The sequence below is a fragment of the Meriones unguiculatus genome, chromosome 9 (genome assembly GCF_030254825.1).
Source record: "Meriones unguiculatus strain TT.TT164.6M chromosome 9, Bangor_MerUng_6.1, whole genome shotgun sequence".
NCBI classification, from domain to species: Eukaryota; Metazoa; Chordata; class Mammalia; order Rodentia; family Muridae; genus Meriones; species Meriones unguiculatus.
The window spans coordinates 10,747,321-10,767,995 of NC_083357.1; the positions used below are offsets into that span (position 1 = coordinate 10,747,321).

Below are 20,675 nucleotides of genomic sequence, written 5' to 3' on the forward strand. Positions count from 1 at the left end.
CTCCAGCCTGTGGCATTGTTTTAAAGGCTATGGAGCCTGGAAGGGGTGGGGACTGTTTGACAGAAACATGTCATGAGGAGTGCATCTGCCAGTGTCACACAACTCTGGTCCTGGTCTAGTCCTCTGCTCCCTGCTCTGATGCATGGGAACACCTGCCATGTCACACTTCCGCTGTCACGGATGGAGTCACTCCCGACTCCATGCTGAAGGGTCTGGAACCAGGAGCCACAGTCAGCCTTCCTGCCCCTGAGCGGTGCTTCCTGCCCGGTATGGGGCCACAGAATGCAAAAGTAACAAATACAGTTCCCATCCTGACAGAGCTTCAGGCTCTTCTCTGAGCTCTGATGTCTGGGTGGAGCTGCAGCCCTGGTGCCGAGGTAGGGAGAGAGGAGGACAGGGGGCTGCGTGAATCAAGCTCCTCAGGCAGGTACCTCTGGGGCTTAGGGGCTCAGTGGAGGGCTCCTCTGTGACCGCCTGCCTGGGAACAGACATCTTCACGTCCTCTGTCTTCCAAATCTGTCCAGAAAAGAGAACATGTCATGGCCTATTTGAATTACCCTGTCTTCAGGGTCAGGGTGGTCCATGCCTATTTGCTCACACCTTGGGGGGGGGGACGCTGGTGGATGTGGAGAGGCCCTGAGCATTCATTTCTGCTGTTATCATAAGGAAAAGGGTGTTTAGGTTTCAGCTCCCCTAGTGGTGTTTCAGGCTATAACAAAAAGTCCCCTATCAGTGGACTTGGGGACAGGCATGCCATGAAGAAGGAGGAGGGTGGAACCGGGAAGGGAGGAGGAAGGGGCTTATGGGGGGGGTACAAAGTGAATAAAGTGTAATTAATAAAATAAAATTAAATTAAAAAAAAACAATTGCAATTTAGAAGGCTTCATTCTCTTCCCTGAGACTTTTATTTTGTTTTGTCTTTCAAGACAGGGTTTCCCTTTGTAGCCTTGGCTGTCCTGGACTCACTTTGTAGACCAGGCTGGCCTTGAGCTCACAGAGATCTACCTGCTTCTGTTTCCCTGAGTGCTGGGATTAAAGGAGTGAGCCACTGCCACTGCACCCCTCGTTCCCTGAGTCTCCTAGGTGGATCTCCTCCTTCCCGCTTATATAACCCTTTATCAATTCTTCGTGTGTGTGTTTGCGCGTGCATGCTGCATGCATGTGAGTGTGCATTCGTGGGTGGAGGCACCCATGCGCAAGCATGTGGAGGTCAGAGGTCAAATTCAAGCGTCTAATTTTCATTCTCCATCCTACGTTTGGTTACAGGATCTCTCACTGAAGCAGTTACTATTTCATCTAGACTGGCTCATTAGCAAGCTCCTGTTACCGCCTCCTAATGCCTGGATTTCACACACAAACCACTTAAGAAAAATAACCAGATTTTACTGCTAGAGATCTGAATTCAGGTCTTCAAGCCCGAGCAACAAGTATTTAAGCCATTAAGCCATCTCTCTAATTCCTCCTAAGCCTTAAACCCCACAGTTCATCTATGATATCATCACTGAGTTAATTAATGCCACCCCATTCTTTTATTTTTATATTATTATTATTATTATTATTATTATATTTGGTTTTTTGAGGCAGGGCTTCTCTGTTTATATGTGTATGTAACATGCCTCCTCTCTCATTTTCTTGTTTTCATTAAAAAACACCACCTTTCCCCTGATTTGCTCGAGGGTATCTGGCACGGGATATTTTCAAATTCCACATACAGTACTTGGCACATGGAGGAACTGAAGAAATAAGATAACACTGTTATCATGCTGTGCACTCATTCTGCCCCCAAACACACTTACCCGAACCATGCCATCCTTACTGCCTGTGACAATGACGTGGCTTGCATCCCACACCGGCCCCTCTAGGATGCAGCAGCATGTTATGGTTCCTTCTGGGCCCCAAGCTGTGGTAATGCTGGCCAGAGGTTGTCCATTGACATTCCACAGCGACAGATGGGCCCCGGCGCAGGAGACAATGGTTCCCTGCAACAGTGAGGGCCAGCGTGATTCCATGCAACACTCACCAGTGGCTTACCTGGCACATGCTCCGTCACCCAGTCTGCTCACCAAGCACCCCAATTTCATATCTTCTACAGGGCTTCTAATCTCATCACCCTACCTGTACATTCATAGTTTGATGGTATTGTTGAGACTTGGTGGAAACTAGGTTTGTCCAGGTTGGAAGAAACAGGTCAATGGGGGCACACCTTTTAAGGGTGTATCTTGGCTCTGCCCTCTATGAGTACTCTCTTTTCCTGGAGACCTAAGCAGCTCTGCCCCATCATGCCCCTTCTTTGTGTTTTCTGCCTTGACTCGGGTCCCTGGCAATGGAGTCACTTGAGCAGAGACTGAAACTTCTGAAATGCTTAGCCAAGATAAGTCTGTGCTTTAAGACACTGGCCCAGGCTTTGGGCTTCTCCATGATCCTGATCTTTAATGATATCTTGGCTTCCAGAGAAGACACAGTTTAAAGACTTTCCCTGTCTCTGGGTAAGGAAACTTCAACTGGCTGCCCACAACACTGCTTCCATGAAGACATTTGGATTCCATCAGGAGGATGACAGCATAAGAGGTGCCAGTGACAGCAAGTGGCTCATAGAACTCTGCAATGTCCTTTCAGAATGTCCCACCCTTGCTGTGCAAATACCAGAGCAAAGGCCTCCTCGTGCCCTGCTTTCTTTTGGCAGGGGATGGTAAGCACACATAGGTCCTCAGGCCACATTTGGGAGTGAGCAACATATGTCTGCCCCTGAATTCTCTTTTGCAGCACTGTTCAACATACTGCTGTGCAGGCTCAGAGACACAGTAAGTGGGCCCAGAGATGGGAAAATGAAGCCGGTCTCACCGAGACATCACTGATGGCAACAGCTGAGATGCCTTCCCGGTGCACAGGCAAGCAGGCCACACGAGAGAGGTTGTCCAGGTCCCACAGGATACAGGTGCGATCTTGGGAGCCACTCATCAGGAGGCTGAAGGTGACCGAGGCTGCCAGACATGTGACAGCCTGGGTGTGTCCATACAGGGCCTAGGAACAAGAGACATAACCGGGGGTAGTAAGGGGCACTCCCAGTATGGCTGCTGGCAGGCGGCCTTTGTTTCCGGGCACCAGATGAGGGACCAGAGATCAGAGTGCATCAGTGATTTTACAGACAAGTATGTGTGTGTGTGTGTGTATGTGTGTGGTAACAGGGGGCAATTATGTGCTGCCTCTTGAGGCACCCACCTCTAGATTCTGAGGTCTGTCTGGAGAGAATAGTTAGTCCCTCTGTAGTACTCCAGCCAGGGGCCCAGAGTGTCCTTATTCTTTGTCCTCTCCTTCTGTTATTCTCAGATCTGAAGCCGCCCCTTAGCACTGTTAGTATGCAAAGCTTTCAAACGGCCAAGTACATGTCCAGGCCAGCAGCCTCAGCAGATCTGGGGGCCTTAGTGGATATGCGGCTAGTCTGCTAAATCAGAAGCTCTGGATCTGGCGCCTTGGAATCTGCATTTTCACCACCACCCCACCCAAGAAGTCTCCTGCACACTGAAGCTGGAAGTGTATTACACTACGGGAGGGAGACTCAGAAACCAAGCAGCTCTTGCACCAGACTGGGAAGAAAGACTGCAAGTGGGTCATGATGGAAAACCTTTTGTTGTTTTGTACTGAGAAAGGGCTTTTGACAATATAGCCTAGGCCATCCTTGAACTCATGAGCCCCCTGCCCAAACTGGGATTACAATGCTAGCATTATCAGCATGAGCCACCGGGTCTGATGAGAGATCTCGATTAGATTCAGGTGACAGGCTTGGCAACGAGCACCTTTACCTCCTGAGTTATCTCTTGCACATAAAACATGACTGTTTGAGACCTGTGGATATGAGCGCATGACCTTGGTGTCTTGGGCACTTGTTCTTGGCCTTCAACCTTGAATCATGGGTGGGTGTGAAGGCAGTTCTTTCGACATCTTAAAGGGTTCAGTGCTCCTGGCTATGGTGAAGATTTCATCCTGAGCATCCCAGAGGGTGCCCAGAAAGCCTAAGGTGGTCCTTTGTCTGAATATGCCTGCCATTCCCTGTGATCAATGAGAGGGGTGCAGAGGTGGGCACCCTGAAAGGGACTGGCCTGGCTCAACCATGGATAGAGCTTCGGTCCTTGCTGAGACAAACTTCTTACTTGGGTCAATGAAACTGAGCACCATTTTCAAAGTTGTCATTTTGCCTGTCTACAGCTATTAAAAATTTTGCCACAAGTTTCCGTTCGTCCTCAATGGATCCTAATGTGACACCATCCAGATGGTGGTAGTAAATACCTAGACACAACCCATTAAAGAAGATTTGAGTAGTCTCAAAAGCATAAAAATAAGCAGAAAGAGAGAGAGGCTGATAAGAATTCATCGATCTTCCAGAATGACCTGAATATGATGATTAGGTTCTGACCACTGACATAACAGCTCCAAAGGACACAGCTAAACCCTATGTCAGGGGCCTCAGAGAGAATGGCTTTGAGCCTGAATGGCAATACAGGCTGCATTATGGAATCAAGTTGTACAGAGAGGGCCATGGTGCTGCCAATATAGGCATGGTTTGCTGTAGCCCATTGGCCCAGAAACTGCAATGTCAGGAGGCACCTAGTGCCCTATCATCTGGAAAGGCAGGAAAATCAAGGCAGAGCCGAGCAATTCTAAATGAGCACCCAACGGGATCTTTTTTCTTTCTTTCTTTTTCTTCCTTCCTTCCTTCTTTCCTTTCTTTTCTTTGTAGAATGCATGTCAATTAATTTTGTTATATCATCTCATATCTGGCAAAATATAAATACAACACAATAAAATAAAACCTCTCAAAATAATTCTCCCTGATTGCCTGCTGTGGTGAGTCTCAATTAATTGCTGATGGCATTGGAGAACTATAGAATTTCATAATTTCAGAAAACTTTGTGTCATTGCTCAGTAATTCTCCTCAAAACACATCGTAAGGAAACAATTAGTCAGAAGCAAATAGCATACGTATATATAACATGTTTTCTGTGGCACTGTTGAAAGTGGTTAAAAGTTGGAAATAACCTAATTGTCTAGTTTTAGAAGAAATGGTTTATTAAACCATGGAACACTGACATAACAATTGAAATGTAATTTTATGGAAATGGAATCATCTGGAACAATTGAAATGCAAATTATAGAGGCTGTAGAAAAATGAAAACAATTTGATAAGCTGGCTGAAATGGAACAAAAATGTCTGTATAAAACTCAGAAAGGTATAAATATGCATATAGGGGTGGGTAGTATGCAGAAATAATTTTTTTATAACGAAAGCAGAGAATTTATTATTTTAAAGTGAATTTTAAATTGTGTTTAATGTTTCACATCTTTAAAAATAAACACACTGTGAACTGTTTTGAACCTATTTCATGATGACCTTTAGGAATACAGGTCAAGGACAGACCCTTTCTGAGGGGCAGCTGGAGTCTCTGGTCCCAGGCTGCTATGGACCTCTGTGGTATCAGCTTCGTTCTGAAAAGTTCCATTTTCTGGAGCTATGAATTTGGAGGAGCCACTTAGTCTCTTTGTAACCTTTTTGATTTTAACCAAGGCTGTGGGGGTGGTAATGGTTCTCCTTTCCTGGGCTGTTAGAAGGTGAAGTGAGGTGGTGCTTGTGAAAGCGATGTAGACAGCCATCGGGAGCAAACGCCCTGCAGCACCGCCTGGCCCAGGAGACTGATGGCTCCAGCCCTGAGGTATATGGAAGCAGCTGCAGATACCCAGAACCACGCCCGGCATGGTGGTGGGGCCTCCATGGAGGCGCCATTCTGTCTGCTCAGCAGGTCTACCCAGGGATTGAAACCATTCCCAAACGACAGAGCCGTGGACTGCCGTCTGCTCCTCTGTCCCATGCTCTGAGACAGACAAGACTTTTCTCTAGCAGTAAGTCTGGGTGTGCTTCGGCACTGTGGCTACCGGAGACACGACACCTGTGAGAGGCACATACCTTTCGGAGTTGCAAGCCTCTCGGGCGGCCTTTGACCAGGCTGAGGTCCCACACACACACCACTGTACTGGCCCCGGATGTGATGATTATTGTAGGGGATGGGCATACAGCACACAGACACGGGCCCCAGGCAGCCAGGTTCTCAAACGTCATCAAGATCTGTGAGAGATGGAAAAAGAAGCCGACACGGCAGATACAGAGAAAGCCAGGTCAGAGAAACAGGGAGTACATAGGTGAGCCTGGGGTGCCCAGGGAATGGGGGCCATGTTCTAGGCTCTACAGCCAGGCTCAGGTATCCATCCCAGACCCGTCCCCAGCCAGTAAAAACCCTTGGAGTGTGGTGAGAGGGGGTGGGGTGCAGCTCAGCCTGAGACAGTGTTAGGGTGGGAAAGAGAAATTGGGAGCTTAGTTTTGCTGGTTGGCTCCAGCAGCTGGTGGAGCAAGGTTATAAAGAGAAGGCCTAGAAACATGGGGTTATACAACAGGGCACGAGGGTACGAGAGGGGTTTGAGTGATGGTGGTGTCTGTGAAAAAGGCAGAGACAACTGGAAAGGTATGTGGGAACATCCAGCAGAGAGAGAGAGAGAGAGAGAGAGAGAGAGAGAGAGAGAGAGAGAAATTTTCTTCTTGCAAGCTTCTTGCAAGCTGTTCAGCCTGAGCCATTCTCTTATGAGTACCTGGGGTCAGGGGATCCCAGGAACTCCTACCCAGAATGCATGCACATCTGGAGCCTCGTGTAGCCCTGTGACCAGAGTTGGCTGCCAAGGTGACAGCGTGCTCTGCAGGTCTGAAGTCCATGGAGGAGAGGGCCAAGCCCTCTAAACCCTGCTGCTCTTGCCCACCACCACGAGCCCTCACCTTGTCAGAGCCATAGTTCCCCAAGCAGCAACTGAAGTCGTCAAAGCCCCAGCTGAAAGTCCTGTTCCAGAGAGGAGGCAGCAGCATCTTGTTCTTCTCCACCGCCAGGATAGTCTTCTCAGTAGGGACAATGTGGCCGATGGCCCCTTTTGGGGACTCTGACCCTAGAGAGAAAAGGTACATATCTGCTCCCAGTGAGTATTGTGGTGTATGCAGTGAGGACAAGCACCTGCTTTCACTGGACCCACTGAGAAGACGCTGAGAATGAGGAGTTTCACCAAGCACATGGCCCAGCCTGGAGCCACTCACTGAGGCTCTGCTGCATCTCACTTAGGAGTAGCCTAAGCACACCTTTTCCAGCTCCTCCTCTAACTGGGACCCACAGGTTTCAGTGGCTCTTATACAACCAGAAGAAGCCCAGACAGTCTGTTGGAACGGATGATCCAAAGCCATAAAGCTTGGTGACCCTGTCCACCTACCCTTCCTGCACTACCTTGGAGAAACCCCAGGCGCGTGGTCTAGCTCCTGCCATGGTTTCACCAGCTCAACTCAGGAAGCCATTCCCAGCCCCCACTAGAATCTAACTCAATTCAGCTTGCTGATGAGCAGCTGATATCCCGAGCCTGATCTCCCAGGGAAGTCTACCTCTTCCTTGCTGAAGACTGTGTTCATGGGACCTTCCCTCCATCCTACTGGCCAATGCCCCTCTCTCCCTGTGCAAGCTGTTATGAGAAAGCCACCCTCTTCCAGAGCTCTACAATTCACACAGCTATGAAGTGGTAGGGCTGGGATTCACAGGCGCCCACACCAAGGCACGTGTTCTCAGCTATCATCTCTATGCAAACATGCATCTGGGTGCTTGAGAGCAAGAGAGGTGCAGAGGCTGTCGTCTGTATTTGTAGGGAGGGTATATAGAATGTGTCCTTGTATATATATGCAAGAGAGAAGGATGTGTGTGAGAGAGACAGACAGACAGACAAACAAACAGGACTGTGGGTCTTCTAAGTCCTAGACACCTCCAGAGCACCCTCCAGTGCCCATTGAGTTTGGAGACATAGCTATTGCAAAACCACTTCTTCCCTAGCCTGAACCCTTCAATTCCTAGAGCAGCAGTTCTCAACATGAGGGTCACCACTTCTCAGAGTGGAGGTGATCAAGCAACCCTTTCACAGGGGTCACCTGTCATCTGTCCTGTGTATCAGATATTTATAGTACAAGTCATAACTGTAGCAAAATTACAGTTATGAAGCAGCCACAAAATAATTTTGTGGTTGTGGGTTACCACAGCATGAGGAACTGTATTTAAGGGTCTCAACATTAAGAAGTTTGAGAACCCACTGTCCTAGAGGAACCCAGTCCCTAAAGAAAAATACCTGAGACAATGCAAGCCCAGGCGCTCACCTTTGACTGTGACTTGAGAGGGTCTCAGTGCTGGTAGACTGTGGAGGCAGGACAGTGAGTGGCCTGGAAGGCCTGTGGGGGTGGAGGTATCCTTTCCAGGCGCTGGTGGTTTTCCTGTGTTGTTCCTGGATGGGTGAGGTTTAGTGAAGATCTGGAGATATATCAAGACACCACACGGGTCATTAGGAGGCAGACGCCTTAGGGATGCGCTGTCATCATGTGCAGCACAGCTGTAACCTTACTCTGGGCGCTATCAGGGCTGGCCTTCCTCCAACAGAACTTAAGGTTCTACAGGGTCCTCAGATGTTACAGATGGAGGGCCTGGGGCTCCAAGTCATGAAACAAGCTCTCTGGTTGCCAACTCTCCTCTCTCTCAAGCTGCCCGGGCAAAAGCTGCCTCTGTTAAGGAGGTCCTTAGGAGAGCACTTTCAGGTACTTGATGTCTCAACTTATTAGGAATAACAAGAGTAAATAAAAATAATGCCAGAGCATCATACATGCCACAGAAAGCATCGCACTTGTCCCAGGTTAATGTGCCACTTTCCCTCTTCAGGAGGTAAATGGGTAGGTCCCTTCCCACCACCACCTTCACTCCTAACGGGATAGAACACCTTTGTTCTCTTTCCAAGCGTATGCTCCCCACACTCCTGATAAAGCAAGATGAATGCCATACCTACCTGCTTAGGCACCTGTCCAAAGTTGCTGATGAACCCGAGAATGGTGCTCTTGATCAGGGGGTCACTAATGCTGCTGAGGTTTAGCCTGTCGCCATAGAAGTAGGGGTGGAAAGTGTTCACTGCCTCGACAGCAGCTGGTCCCTGCTGCTTATACCCAAAAATGAGGTCTATCCAGTGGTGGAGGCTGCTACTGACGAAGTCGCTTTCCAGCGCCTGAAATCAAAGCCCAAAGGATGTGAAATACTAAGTCATGTTTAAAAACATCAGCTCTCCAAAGTCAAGCCACTGTGTGTGTGAGGGGGTGTGATGTGCTCATAGGTATACATACATACACATATATTTACACATACATATACAAACATACATACATATAGAGGCCAGAGGACAACTGCAGGTCTGTGGAGTGGCCCTGCCAGCGAGCTGCTGAGGACAATGACATGCCACCAGAGAAACAGCAGGCCCACTTCATGGCAGCCTAGTACAGTCGTAGAGCAAACTGGTGTTCTTCAAACATCTGGGAACACAAGCATCCCTGGCCCTGTCCGTTCTCTGCCTTCTCCAGATAGCAAAGCCTCAAGGTGGTCTCCACCAGTGAGACAGAAAAGTTGGTGGACACGGGGGGGTATGTAGGTACACATCAGGGTTGACTGGGGTGTCTCACCTGTCTGTGCAAGCTGATGAATTTCCTCGGGTCCCCATCAGCCCAGGGAGGGAGCTGCACGTCCCCCATAGTTGTTCCATCCTGCATGCAACCTGAGTGTTAAGGGAAACAATAGGCATAAGGGAGGCCATGCTGGCTTCCAAAGCAAAGAACATCAAAACCTGCCAGCTCCTTGCAGGTTAGAATGTGAGCTGGGCCCTACCAACCACAACACTTCCTGCCTCTTCTATCTTAGAGCCCCAGCCCTCCTGAGCTGGGCCCCACAGTTGGCATCCTTCAGGAGGGCCTCCTGGCTTCCCAGGCAACTCCAGTGGTAGATCTCCAAGTCATGGTCTTACTATTATCACTATTGGTCAATCTTCCCCATTGCTAACAATGCTTTCCCCTGGGGACTGAAACAACAGAAGGCGCTGATGATAATCCAAGCACATCATCACCCAGGTCTATGCTAGGCGCATATCATCTAAGTCTTTAACCTATTATATTGGGGTTTTAGATGGATAGTCCACAGACAGCATGAGGAGGAGCTTGGATCCCAGCCCAAGTCTCCCCTGACCACCAGCTGCCAACATTGAACAAGCTACATGACCTCTATGGGACTCAGTTTCTCCACTTGTAAGAGTGAAGATGCTGACACAGCCATGCAGGGCTGGCATGAGGTGAGAAGAGCAAGCATACAACATGGACAAAATGATACCAGTCACGACCAGCGCTCAGCAGTGCTGCTATGGCCTTGCTTGAACTCTCTAGAGCACTTATGGAACACATAAAATAACATCTCCCTCTAGTCTCAAGCTTTCTGGCTGTGCTGTGCCTCTTTTTCTCATCACTCGGCTCAGCTCCAGCAATTCCTGGGGGAGGAGACTAACAGTTCTCTCCAATTCACTCCCAAACTATGGTCCTGACTGTTTTCTTCACAGGACCTCGCAGTACCTGGCAGTGTTCCACTTCTTTATTTGTTTTCAGCTTAAATCTACACACTGCTTCCTCACGTAGAACCTGTCTTTGGGACAAGCCACATCTACCCTAGCTGCCTACACACAGTAGGTGCCACCTGGTCACTTGTCTTCAGTGATACCTGATTGTCTCTGATCCTGCCATTACTTCATCTAAGCCTGTCACATCTCCCTTGGAGAGCACAGCTGTAATTCCTAGGCAGAGGTAAGCTCTGCATGGTATTCCACCTCAGCCTTGTCATACTTGTCCTCTCAGCATCTACTCCCCCCACCCCTGACTTACCTCCCATCCTGAGCCTCACAATGCCCTCTGGGAATTGTCCTCTGTGTCTATCCAGTTCTGCCCAGTGCCTGTCACAAGGCATCGGAGAACCTGAATACTGCCAAGTTCACCAAGGACCCTGATCAGGCTGAACCAGGATTGGAGAGACTTCAAGCGCTTCACAGCACTGTGGCCTCACGCCCAGGGCTGGCAGCCATGTTAGGCTTTGCGGGAAACGCTCTCACATGGCCTGGCTTGAAGGAAAGGGGGGAGGGCAAGGAAGGATGGGCCTGAAGGATGTTGTTATCAGCCTCCAGGTGCTTTCCACAGCACCCACAGCATCTCCTGACCTGGCTAGAGAGCTAGCCTACACCTGGCTCCAGCTCTGTGTTTCCCCACACATCCCCTCAGCACGTTGCTCCACTTTACCCTCACAGCCATTTCCAGGAGAGGCTGGTACAGGCACAGTCTCCAGAGGTTCCCACCAGGCCCCTGTAAACCTCTGTGCCTTCTCTTCTCTGAAGCAGAAAGGAGGCCTGATTCATCCTGGGCTGCGAGGTAGGGGAGGATGTGCCACCAGCAGTCAAACACTCCAGAAATGGGGCTGGTGGGTCACAAGGTTAGGACCCCCAAGGTAGGCAACCCTACATGGTCAGAAAGAGTTCTAGGTAGCAGGGTGCCATCTAACTACACATGGAACCGTGGCATCCCAGGGAAAAGGCGCTTGCCCAAGGTAGTATTTGGTGCTCTCCTGGGAGCCTGGACCCAGCTTCCTTCCTCGGAAGCCACTTTTGCAACAATGTTCTGTCTCCCAACAGGGATTTCCACCTCCTCTGAACTGTATTTATGAAAGGCCACATGAGTTTTACAGCAAAAAAGACTGATGAAATCAGTGTTTCCCTGGAGGCCGACAGGAGAAATCCCAAGCTCTCTGGCCCCAGGCTCATCAGGTCTTCCCAAGGTCTCTACTCACCAAATTCTACCGCATTACAGTTGGTTAAAAATTCGGGCAGGTAGAAGAATTCGGGCGTCAGCTCCCTGACATCACTCATGTTTTCTTTGGAGGCAGACTCCCACGTGCTCTTTACACTGTGGAACATTCTATCAGCCACATCAAAGCTTCCACCCTGTGCGAGAAAGAGCGACATGTTCAGCCACACTTGTGTGTCGCCCTCTAGCCATTCAGTCTCGGAGGAACGCGTTCTGAAGTCAGGAATGAGCTGGCACTTCCATGCTGCAGACCAGAAAACTGACGCTCAAGGTGCACTGATTTTCCCAAGGCTATCAAAGCAGTGAATGCCAGGCTGGGGCCGACTCATGGGTGCAACTGCAAAGGGCATGCTTTGCCCCTGCCAGGTCCTAAGGAAATCTCTGGAACTGGTACAAACTGGGCCTACTGTGTTGAGGCTGATGGCTGAAGAGAACTCAGCAATTTCTGGGTGAGGTGGACCTGGTAGAGAGCTAAGCTGTGTCGCCCCTGGGCAACCCAGCAGACAAGGACTGGGTGGCTCATTTCCTGAGCTAGAGGTGTTGATCCATTGTAAGCCACAGGTCATTTTCTGCCTTGGGACAGGAACACTAAGATACCCTGGTCCCCATGAGGTCTCAACCATAATGCATAGCTTGAAGATGTGGCCCCTCCCAGGTCACTTTGCTCTGTGTTAAGATTAGAAGTCGCTGTCCAGCATCAAATGGAAATGAAGTGGGGGAAATCTAAATAAATCTGCACCTAAAGAGTCGCTCATTGAAATGTATTAAGAGCTTTGTGTATTTAATCTGCAGCCTGAACCTCACATCGTAAGAGATTGATGTCTTTTCCTGGTCCCATTTTTCCTTTGGAGCTTTTATAAGTGCTGATGGTAATCTCTTGAGAAACAATATGATTTGGTAATAAAAAGATTACCTGTATTAAATAAAAATAATATATACATAGGAAATATTGTTAGTGCTACAAATCTGGTTAAAGATATTACCACAAAGAAAAATGTTATTTTTTTCACAGCTGTCTAATGCATTTTAGCAAAAGTAATATCTTTAAAACTTAAGCCTGTATTATTTATAAAGGAAGCAATAACTGATTTTCCTATTTCCTATATTAATAAATGTATTTGCATACATTTGTTTCAAAATTAATGGGTTTTCTCACTTCTGCAATACAAAAAGGAACCCCACCAAATTCCCTGGAAGAAAAAGTGGAGTTGCTTTGTTGTATTGTGAGTGTGTGGGCTGACATGCAGTCAGTCCTAGCCAGAACTTGATTCCTAGCAAAGGAGGCAGAGTGACAGAGGAAAAGTCAAGACACAGAGTCACGGAGCTGCGTGGTCTGGCCTTAGGGAGTGACCACAGGAGGAAAGGCTGCTGCCAAATGGATAAACAACAGCAAAATGCCGTGTGGAGATGGGGAGAAAAATGGTAATGGGCAGGAGCTCCCCTCTGAGATATGTCCTTGTGTCCATCCTGCAGCTATGCTTGCGTGTCATGAATGAGGTGTATCCAAGTGGCCAGTGCAAACAAGGCACGAAGGCCAATGATGTCACAGCTTCTCAGTGGTGGATGATTTCCTGTGTGCCAGTCAAAGCTAGGAGGCACTGGAGCCAAACAGAGGCTGCAGAGCTCAGAGACAAAAGGCCCACACACAAGACATGTGCATGGAGAGAAAACGGAAATGTATTTTGGCTATGGTAGGAATCAGAAGACAATCCAAGGCAACTTGCTCATTTATAATGTTAAAAAGTACCCAGCAATAGTGAAAGACACAAATCAAAATTGCAAGCAAAGCGCTGGAGAGGCAAGGACATGCCAAGGGCAGTTTCTGGACATTGAGTTAAAAGAGGGGGAATGTTGGTTCTTGCAAGTGTGTAGATTGTAACTGACGTGGCCTGAGAAATAATGCGCTTTACTAAAGATCACACTCCTTTTGTGTATGCCGTACTTTGCCACTGTCCCTGGATAAGCCCTTAATCATGGCATTCCTAAAGCCCTCTTTAGCATGGGCAGGGAGAGGAAGTCAGGGGAAAAACATTTAATTTTAGGCACATCCTCCAAAGAAACTCAGGGTTTACATGTGTTCAAGGACATATGACTACATAGACGTCAGTTTTTTTATCAACTTTATTTTTAATTTAATGTATTAACTTATTTAAGTTTATTTTTTAATCATGTGTGTGTGTGTCTACGCACACAAATGCTCATGCCAATGGAGGTCAGAGGTAACAGATTCTGCTGGAATTGGAATTGCAAGCAGTTGTGAACAGCCCAGCCTGGGTGTTAGGAGTCAAACTCAGGCCCCCTGCAACAACAGTGCCCCCTCAACACTGTCCAGCCATCTCCTCAGCCCCCAGATATTCTCATACTGAAACCCTTCCAAGAGGGACTGATGCAGTTCTGTTCGCTCAAGTCTAGCTAAAGAGTTGAATTGGTCCCATGAGCACGTTGATGGCCTCCTAGCTCTGTAGGCACTTCTCCTAATAGTGTAGAAGCGTGTCGCAGCAGCGTGCACTTGCTGGCTTGTGTCACCGACCTAAGCTACTACCTGCCCATCGGGCAGTGTGCCATGGTAGAGAGCACTGTGCTGACTCAGGTGAGAATTTCACGGCTTACTTGTAGGATGAAAACATTTTTTGAAAAAAAATCTCTTTAGTCCCTTCTCCCCTCCATTCCTGAAATTCCAGTGATTATTTTGGCTGTGAGATCAATAATGTGTATGTCCAAGTGGATATGTGCAGAGAGAGCAAGATAGACCCTCAGGTGACATGCTAGGCATAAAGAAAGCGGTACCAAATCCATGAGCTCTGAATCTCTCTCTCTTTCTTTTTTCTTTTCTTCTTCTTTTTTCTGTTTTTTTTTTTTTTAGAATGTTTAAAAATTAAATTACCTGCATGAGTTTTTTGGTCTGCCTGTATATGTATATGCACCATAAATGCAGTACTCACGAAGGCCAAAAAAGGGCACAGATATGGATCCCCCTGGAACCGAAGTTACAAAAGGTTGTGAGGCACCCTGTGGGTGCTGGGACTCGAATCTAGGTCCTCCAAAAGAGCAGCCTGTGCTTTTGACTGCTGAGTCATCTCTCCAGTCCTAGCCTTATATCTTTTATCCTGTATACTCCAGGGACTAGGGGATGATCCTAGTCTTAGGAAATACGGTAGAAAACCAGAGGTTCTCTGAAAGGATAAAGAGAAATGGAGTGGAAATCATCGAAAACAAAAGGGAGAGTGTTGGGGGACAGGGTCTTGCAGTGCCTGGGACAGGGACAGAGGAAGGTAGCAAAGGTTAAGCGTCTTTAGGATGGGGACAGGAAGTAAGAGGCGTCAGGGCACTGTCAGGGTAGCTCAGAGCACCAGCTAAAGAGGAAACGGTGTGCAGGTAACAGAAAACTGGGTGTGCATCCCATGAGCCTCAGCTAACAGCCCATCTCAACATCCTATTCCAAAATATAATGACATTTATATGGGTGACATTTGGGAAGCCCAGGCCCCAGTCAGCCGTGGTCTCAGTAGGGATTGGTATGACGCAGAGCAGCCTCCACTCTCCTTTGCACACATCGTGAAGTTTCCCTTAAGCAAGTAACCTCTAAAGCGTGCCGACAACCATACTTTTTGCTGTGAGCAAACAAATGATAAGGAGTCCAGTCAGCCAAGTTTTCATCCTCATCACTCAGTCAGGGGGCTGAAAAGGGTGGGAAACAGCAGCTCAGTTACACAACCACCAAGGAAAAAGTCAGGGCCAGCTTATCTGGGGCAGTCAGGTGCTGACACAGGTGCCTTCCCAATACTCCTAGCTAAAGTCACATCATCAAAATTAAACCACATAGAGACCCTGAAGGATTCTTGTCAGGCCAGAAGACCCCATGTCCTGGCAACACCTTCAGAGGTGACTGGAGGTTTTCTGGTCGAGCCATGTCCTAACCATCCAATCAGTATTAGGTAGCAAGGGCAAGGAACTTGGCTCAGAGGCAGTAGCCCAGCTGTGAGCTGTAATGACATCAGGTAGGGTCCACAGAGGTATGTCCGCTGACTCGGGCTCTTTATCTTCCTCCTATTACTGTGACCCTGATACCTACTGAAAGCTTGCAGGGAACAGCACAGGCTAAGCCTACTCCAGGGTTCTCAGTTCCCTGCAGCTAGCATCTGCCTAGCACCAAGCCCAGACAGCTCGCCTCAGGTAGTTTGAAAAGCCCTTCCACGCTGCTGGTAACGGCTGACTTCGCAGGGGTGGGACTTAATTAGCACAGTGCTTTATTTCCACTCCTTATTAAACACAGCAGCTGCCGCCGCACTGCGTCCTTGCTGGGAACAGGCTGCCATGCCGGGCGCCACCCAGGCTGGATCCCATCTCAGGCCTGTGAATAGATGCTGCTTTTTGCTAGGACAGAAACACAGCCAAGGCTGTCCCACAGCAGGGGTGTGGCCTCACAGTGACTCAGCTTTCAGGAGGCTCCCAGATCCCTATAGGCAGAGCTCATGAGAACTATAGAATGCTTGGCTTATCATTGCCCTGAATACAGTAGTTCACTCCTCCCAGAAAAAGGTATAGGAACAACAAAGCATACAACTGACACAAGCCTGGTCACATTTTGCATGTATTCTACCTGCCCAGACCACAGTTAACACACACATGTACAGTTGGTATTCCTACTCCATATCTGAGGGATCCACATTCAAACATGCAACCATAGACTGGAAATATTTTAATAGATATTTGTCTCAAGTTTGTAATACCTTTAAGTCTTCTCACAGTTTACTGAGCCATACAGTATTACAGCTGTTTACAAAACATTTACACTGGAGTGGAAATTACAAGTAATCTAGAGATCGTTTAAAGTATGGCGGGGATGTATAGGTTCTATGCAAATACGGTGGCAGTTTATATAAGTCGCCTGAGCATCCTCTGATTTCAGTTTTGGAGAGGGGTCCTGGAACGAATCCTGTGAATGAGCAATTATTCCGTATTTGATAGACTATAAAAATCTATCCTTTTATTGACAAGTTTGGACAGGAAGATAAACACATCAATATTAAGGGAGCATCAGTTCTTAAAACAGCCTAAATGTAGTTGCATTTAACCATGGGCGTGTAAAAAGCCCCTTACACAAAGCCAGGGCACAGCACACTGAGGTCCTGAGAGTGCGTGAAAATCCTGGTGCTGTCCACACCACTGGGCCCGGCACATGCTCGGCCAGCCTTAGTGCCCAGAGGGCTCCATGCCAGCCTGTTAGCAGCTCAGCAGGCCACACCAGTTGTGCCACACAAGCACACAGTGTGAGGCAGCAACGGTGCTCTGAGGTAGATCCACAGACACACACTGGCATGTCACTCCAGTACTTCATACCACCGACCTCTGTGCATCTCACCCCCATCTTTATCTCCTGAATACGAAAAGCAAATCCCAGAGAAATGAAATAGTCTACTCAACATCAGATAGCGGAACCGAGGACACGGGGGCCCTAAGGCCCCAGCCAGAAGCACACACGTCCTCACTCTAACTGAACTCACCTTGGAGGGTGAACGGCAGGGACTGCTGGGCTCAGAATGGGGAGCATGCTAACACTCAGAAGACACTGGCTGCAGTCTCCTGAAAATGCTCAAGGCCTCACTGCAGGTATCCTGGAACCTCTCCAGCCTCCCACCCCCCAACCCATCCACATCTAGCTTAGAAGTCAGACCCTCAGGTGGACGAGACAACAAGGAGAGGCAATTGTTGTCACCGTGGAGGAGGGCAGGCAAAGAAACAGGCCTGCCCTTAGGAGGCAGATGAATTCAGACAAAGATGCCAGAACATTCCTTAGGAGATCTGGTGGGACCCAGGACTCCCTTAAGAACTAAAATGGTTGTAGTTATTATTTTGTTCTAGGAAAAGGCAGAAGATGGCTGGTTCTTTAGGCCAGTGATGATCAACTGGAGAAGTCAGAAGGTAAGACAGATTGGTACGGGGCAGAGGAGTTACACAGAGATCACAGATGATTCCAACTTGAATGGCCAGTCAGCCAAAGACAAACTTAAGCCACATTTGAGATTCCCAGTGCGGTCACACTAACAATACAGGTGCCCCCTAAATGCATAAAAAATCTCTCCCTGGGTTAGACCATCCCAAACCAGCTTGAACTAGTTATTAGTGGAACAAACAGGCTAAAATAAGCTTACACTAATGATTAGAGGTAGAGTAGGCAGTATCCAAATATTCTTAGATGTGTTTAATCCAGGATGTGTTTAATCTGGTTCATTCTGCTCTGAGGTACTTTATTGTAGTCCAGGCTGCCTTAACATGGTTTAGCCCAGAGGAGACCTGCTTGAACAAGTTAAAATCTATTCAGATCCAATCCAGTTTGTCACAGAGGAAAGAGGATAAGTAATTGTGGTTGATGACCAGAACTAAGAGCTTCTTCCAACTTTTTTCATTTGCTCTTTGGATGACCCAGTGGTCTGTGCATAGCCAACCCTCATTTCCAGAGGTAACATAACATACGGGATATTTGTATCTGTTAAGTGGCAGGGCTGGGTTGCAAATCTCACAGCACAGCCTGTCTCTTTTCTACTCCATCTTTTTCCCTTATGGAAAGACCCTTAACAACAAGTAGAGCTGAGACCCCTGACTTTAAGGCATCTGGCGAGAGGGCCAAGGGGGAGCTGGGAAGGCATCCTGAACATTTGACTATTTCAGCTCTCTGTCTGGGGAGCAGCAGCGAAATCCATCATTATCATCAGCAACAGTGATCATCATTTCTTATGGATTAATGAGCAACATCTGTATGAGATTCCTGGCATGGGATACAGCTCTGGGACCATTCATTCTCCAAACTAAACTTACTTAAAATGCTTGTTGCCTGAGAGAGACCCAAGGGAAGCACACTTATTATTCTTGAGTGAATTTCCAGAGAGAAGGGGTTAAACAAAGTCTAGACAAGCTACATAGCCAAGGAAAAGGGAATCTGTGCCAAGAAACAAAAGATGTGAGGGGGTTCACTCCTTCCTGGAGAAGATGCCCGACCTTGCCTTTGGGAGAGCGTTTAGTGCCAACTGAGGGTGGCTCTTGTCTCTCAGGGTCAATGTTTTCTGAGTGACCAAAGCTCACAATTTCTGGGACACTGAAACTTCTCTGCGATAGGGCTCAGTTGTTAGAGATAGGCCATGTGTGCTCAGGGTGCCCCTGATCGTGAGGCCCATGGCTTCCTCTCATAGGACCATTGTAAGGTGGTGATCACAACAGCCATGAACTCAGCCCTGTAGTGTACTCACTCTGCAGTGAGCTCAGCGAGCTGGTTTGGGCTGGGATACCTGACAGCTTTTCACATTTCAAGCTCTGCCTCTGAAAGGACTTCTTGAGTTCAGGATTCCAGTGGAGGATTTCATAGAGGAGAGAGACAACGAGCATCTCAGCATTGTCCCAGTGCTGGCCACGAGGGACTCTCGCTTAGAAATCCTGCACATCCAGTACTCTAGCACTGGCTTGTCTCCAGCTCCTTCAGGCCTGCCAGATCAAACGACACAAATTTGGGCTAAGCAGCAGATAACTTTCCAGTTTGTTCTTGCTTGAGTGGAAACCGTCATTTATCCAGAACCCAAACATCCCCTCGGCTGACAAGATAATGATTTGGTAGTGTATGGATGGATAAGATGACCAGTTTCTTTTCCTGGGTTAGATTTCTTTCTTATTTCAAATAATTTACTTGTCCTCTGGAGCCTTTCGGTTTTACTTAGCATAGATCTATGCATTCTGATGTTCATTGCCCCTTTTCTTTCCTCATCTTTGACCGTGATCTTTTCAGTCTCAATAGTTTCTACTCTCCTTCCTTTTTAATTGTATTACTTTTTCCCAGGGAATTTATTTATTTATTTATTTATTTATTTATTTATTTATTTATTTTATGTGAACCGGGTGGATGTGCAAGTACTAATGATAAAGAAAAGCTTGGCTACAAGTATAGGCACCAACATCAATTTAAGGGGTGAGTTTTGTGAGAGGAGATGCCCTCCTTATCCAATCCTGGGACTTGTGTTTATGCATGTGCCAGCATTCAGAGAAATGACAGCAGCTCACCTGTAGGGAGCAGAAGGCCTGGGTGAAGGGTGGGATCCGGACCAAGTAGGAGGCAACAATGATGGCTGAGGAATAATGAGTGTAGTAGTGGCACTGGACAGTCATGTCTCCTACAACGAAAGGATAGGTTTAAGAGCTGCTGCTGCTGCTGTTGCTGCTGTGTGCACACACACAAACACACACACATACACACACACACACACACACAAACACACACACACACACACACACACACACACACACACACACACCGAGAAGGCAGCAGACAGGCTTCCCTGTGCTTGAGAATAGTATTTTAAAACTCCAGGAAGCAAGTAGACATAAAGAAAAACATTAAGGCACTAATAGATCAGATGGCATACAAATATGGCAAAAAGTGTGATGTGCAAAGTTTGAGGACTGAGTTCTAAAGCAAGTCAAAGGTAGACTATATAGCTTAAAGGTTAAGCTGCTTAAACTCAGTTTCCTTTCCATGCCCTATGGAAAGGACCATGTCATACAGAAACACTAGAGTTCACCTCCTCTATCTTCCTACGGCTAGATATGAAGTGGCCCCTCTCAGCATACTCGTTTCCATCCAGGATGGCCATTAAAATCACCCAGGGTGTACCTTACCACAGATTTTTTTTTTAAGATTTCTTTAAGATACCTATGAGTGTTTTGCCTTCATTTAAGTGAACCACATAAATGTCCACAGAGACCAGGACATTATATACCATGGATCTGGAGTTACAGATAGTTATAAATAGCTATGAGGGTGTTTGGGAACCAAATTGGCAAGAGCAGGATGTACTCTTAACGGGTGAGCCATTGCTCCCTTAGTTGATTTGTAAAGGTGACACCTGGGCTTTAGTACTGCTGACTAGGT

At 47.7% G+C, this 20,675-nt stretch overlaps 1 protein-coding gene across 2 annotated transcripts in view; it reads right to left on the minus strand.

Annotated features, from left to right (window-relative positions):
* Wdfy4 (WDFY family member 4) overlaps positions 1–20,675 on the minus strand; it is a 228,805-nt gene that overhangs the window by 4,246 nt on the left and 203,884 nt on the right. The window contains exons 51-60 of one of the 2 annotated variants that reach the window (XM_021643461.2): positions 19,808–19,917; positions 11,745–11,898; positions 9,554–9,645; positions 8,893–9,105; positions 8,216–8,366; positions 6,815–6,978; positions 5,957–6,115; positions 2,842–3,021; positions 1,797–1,979; positions 432–516 (exon numbers count right to left, since the gene is read on the minus strand). In XM_021643461.2, the coding sequence (XP_021499136.2) occupies positions 432–516; positions 1,797–1,979; positions 2,842–3,021; positions 5,957–6,115; positions 6,815–6,978; positions 8,216–8,366; positions 8,893–9,105; positions 9,554–9,645; positions 11,745–11,898; positions 19,808–19,917 (1,491 nt within the window). Of the gene's footprint in view, positions 1–431; positions 517–1,796; positions 1,980–2,841; positions 3,022–5,956; positions 6,116–6,814; positions 7,000–8,215; positions 8,367–8,892; positions 9,106–9,553; positions 9,646–11,744; positions 11,899–19,807; positions 19,918–20,675 lie in introns of both variants that reach the window. The other variant, XM_021643458.2, reaches the window with a different exon arrangement.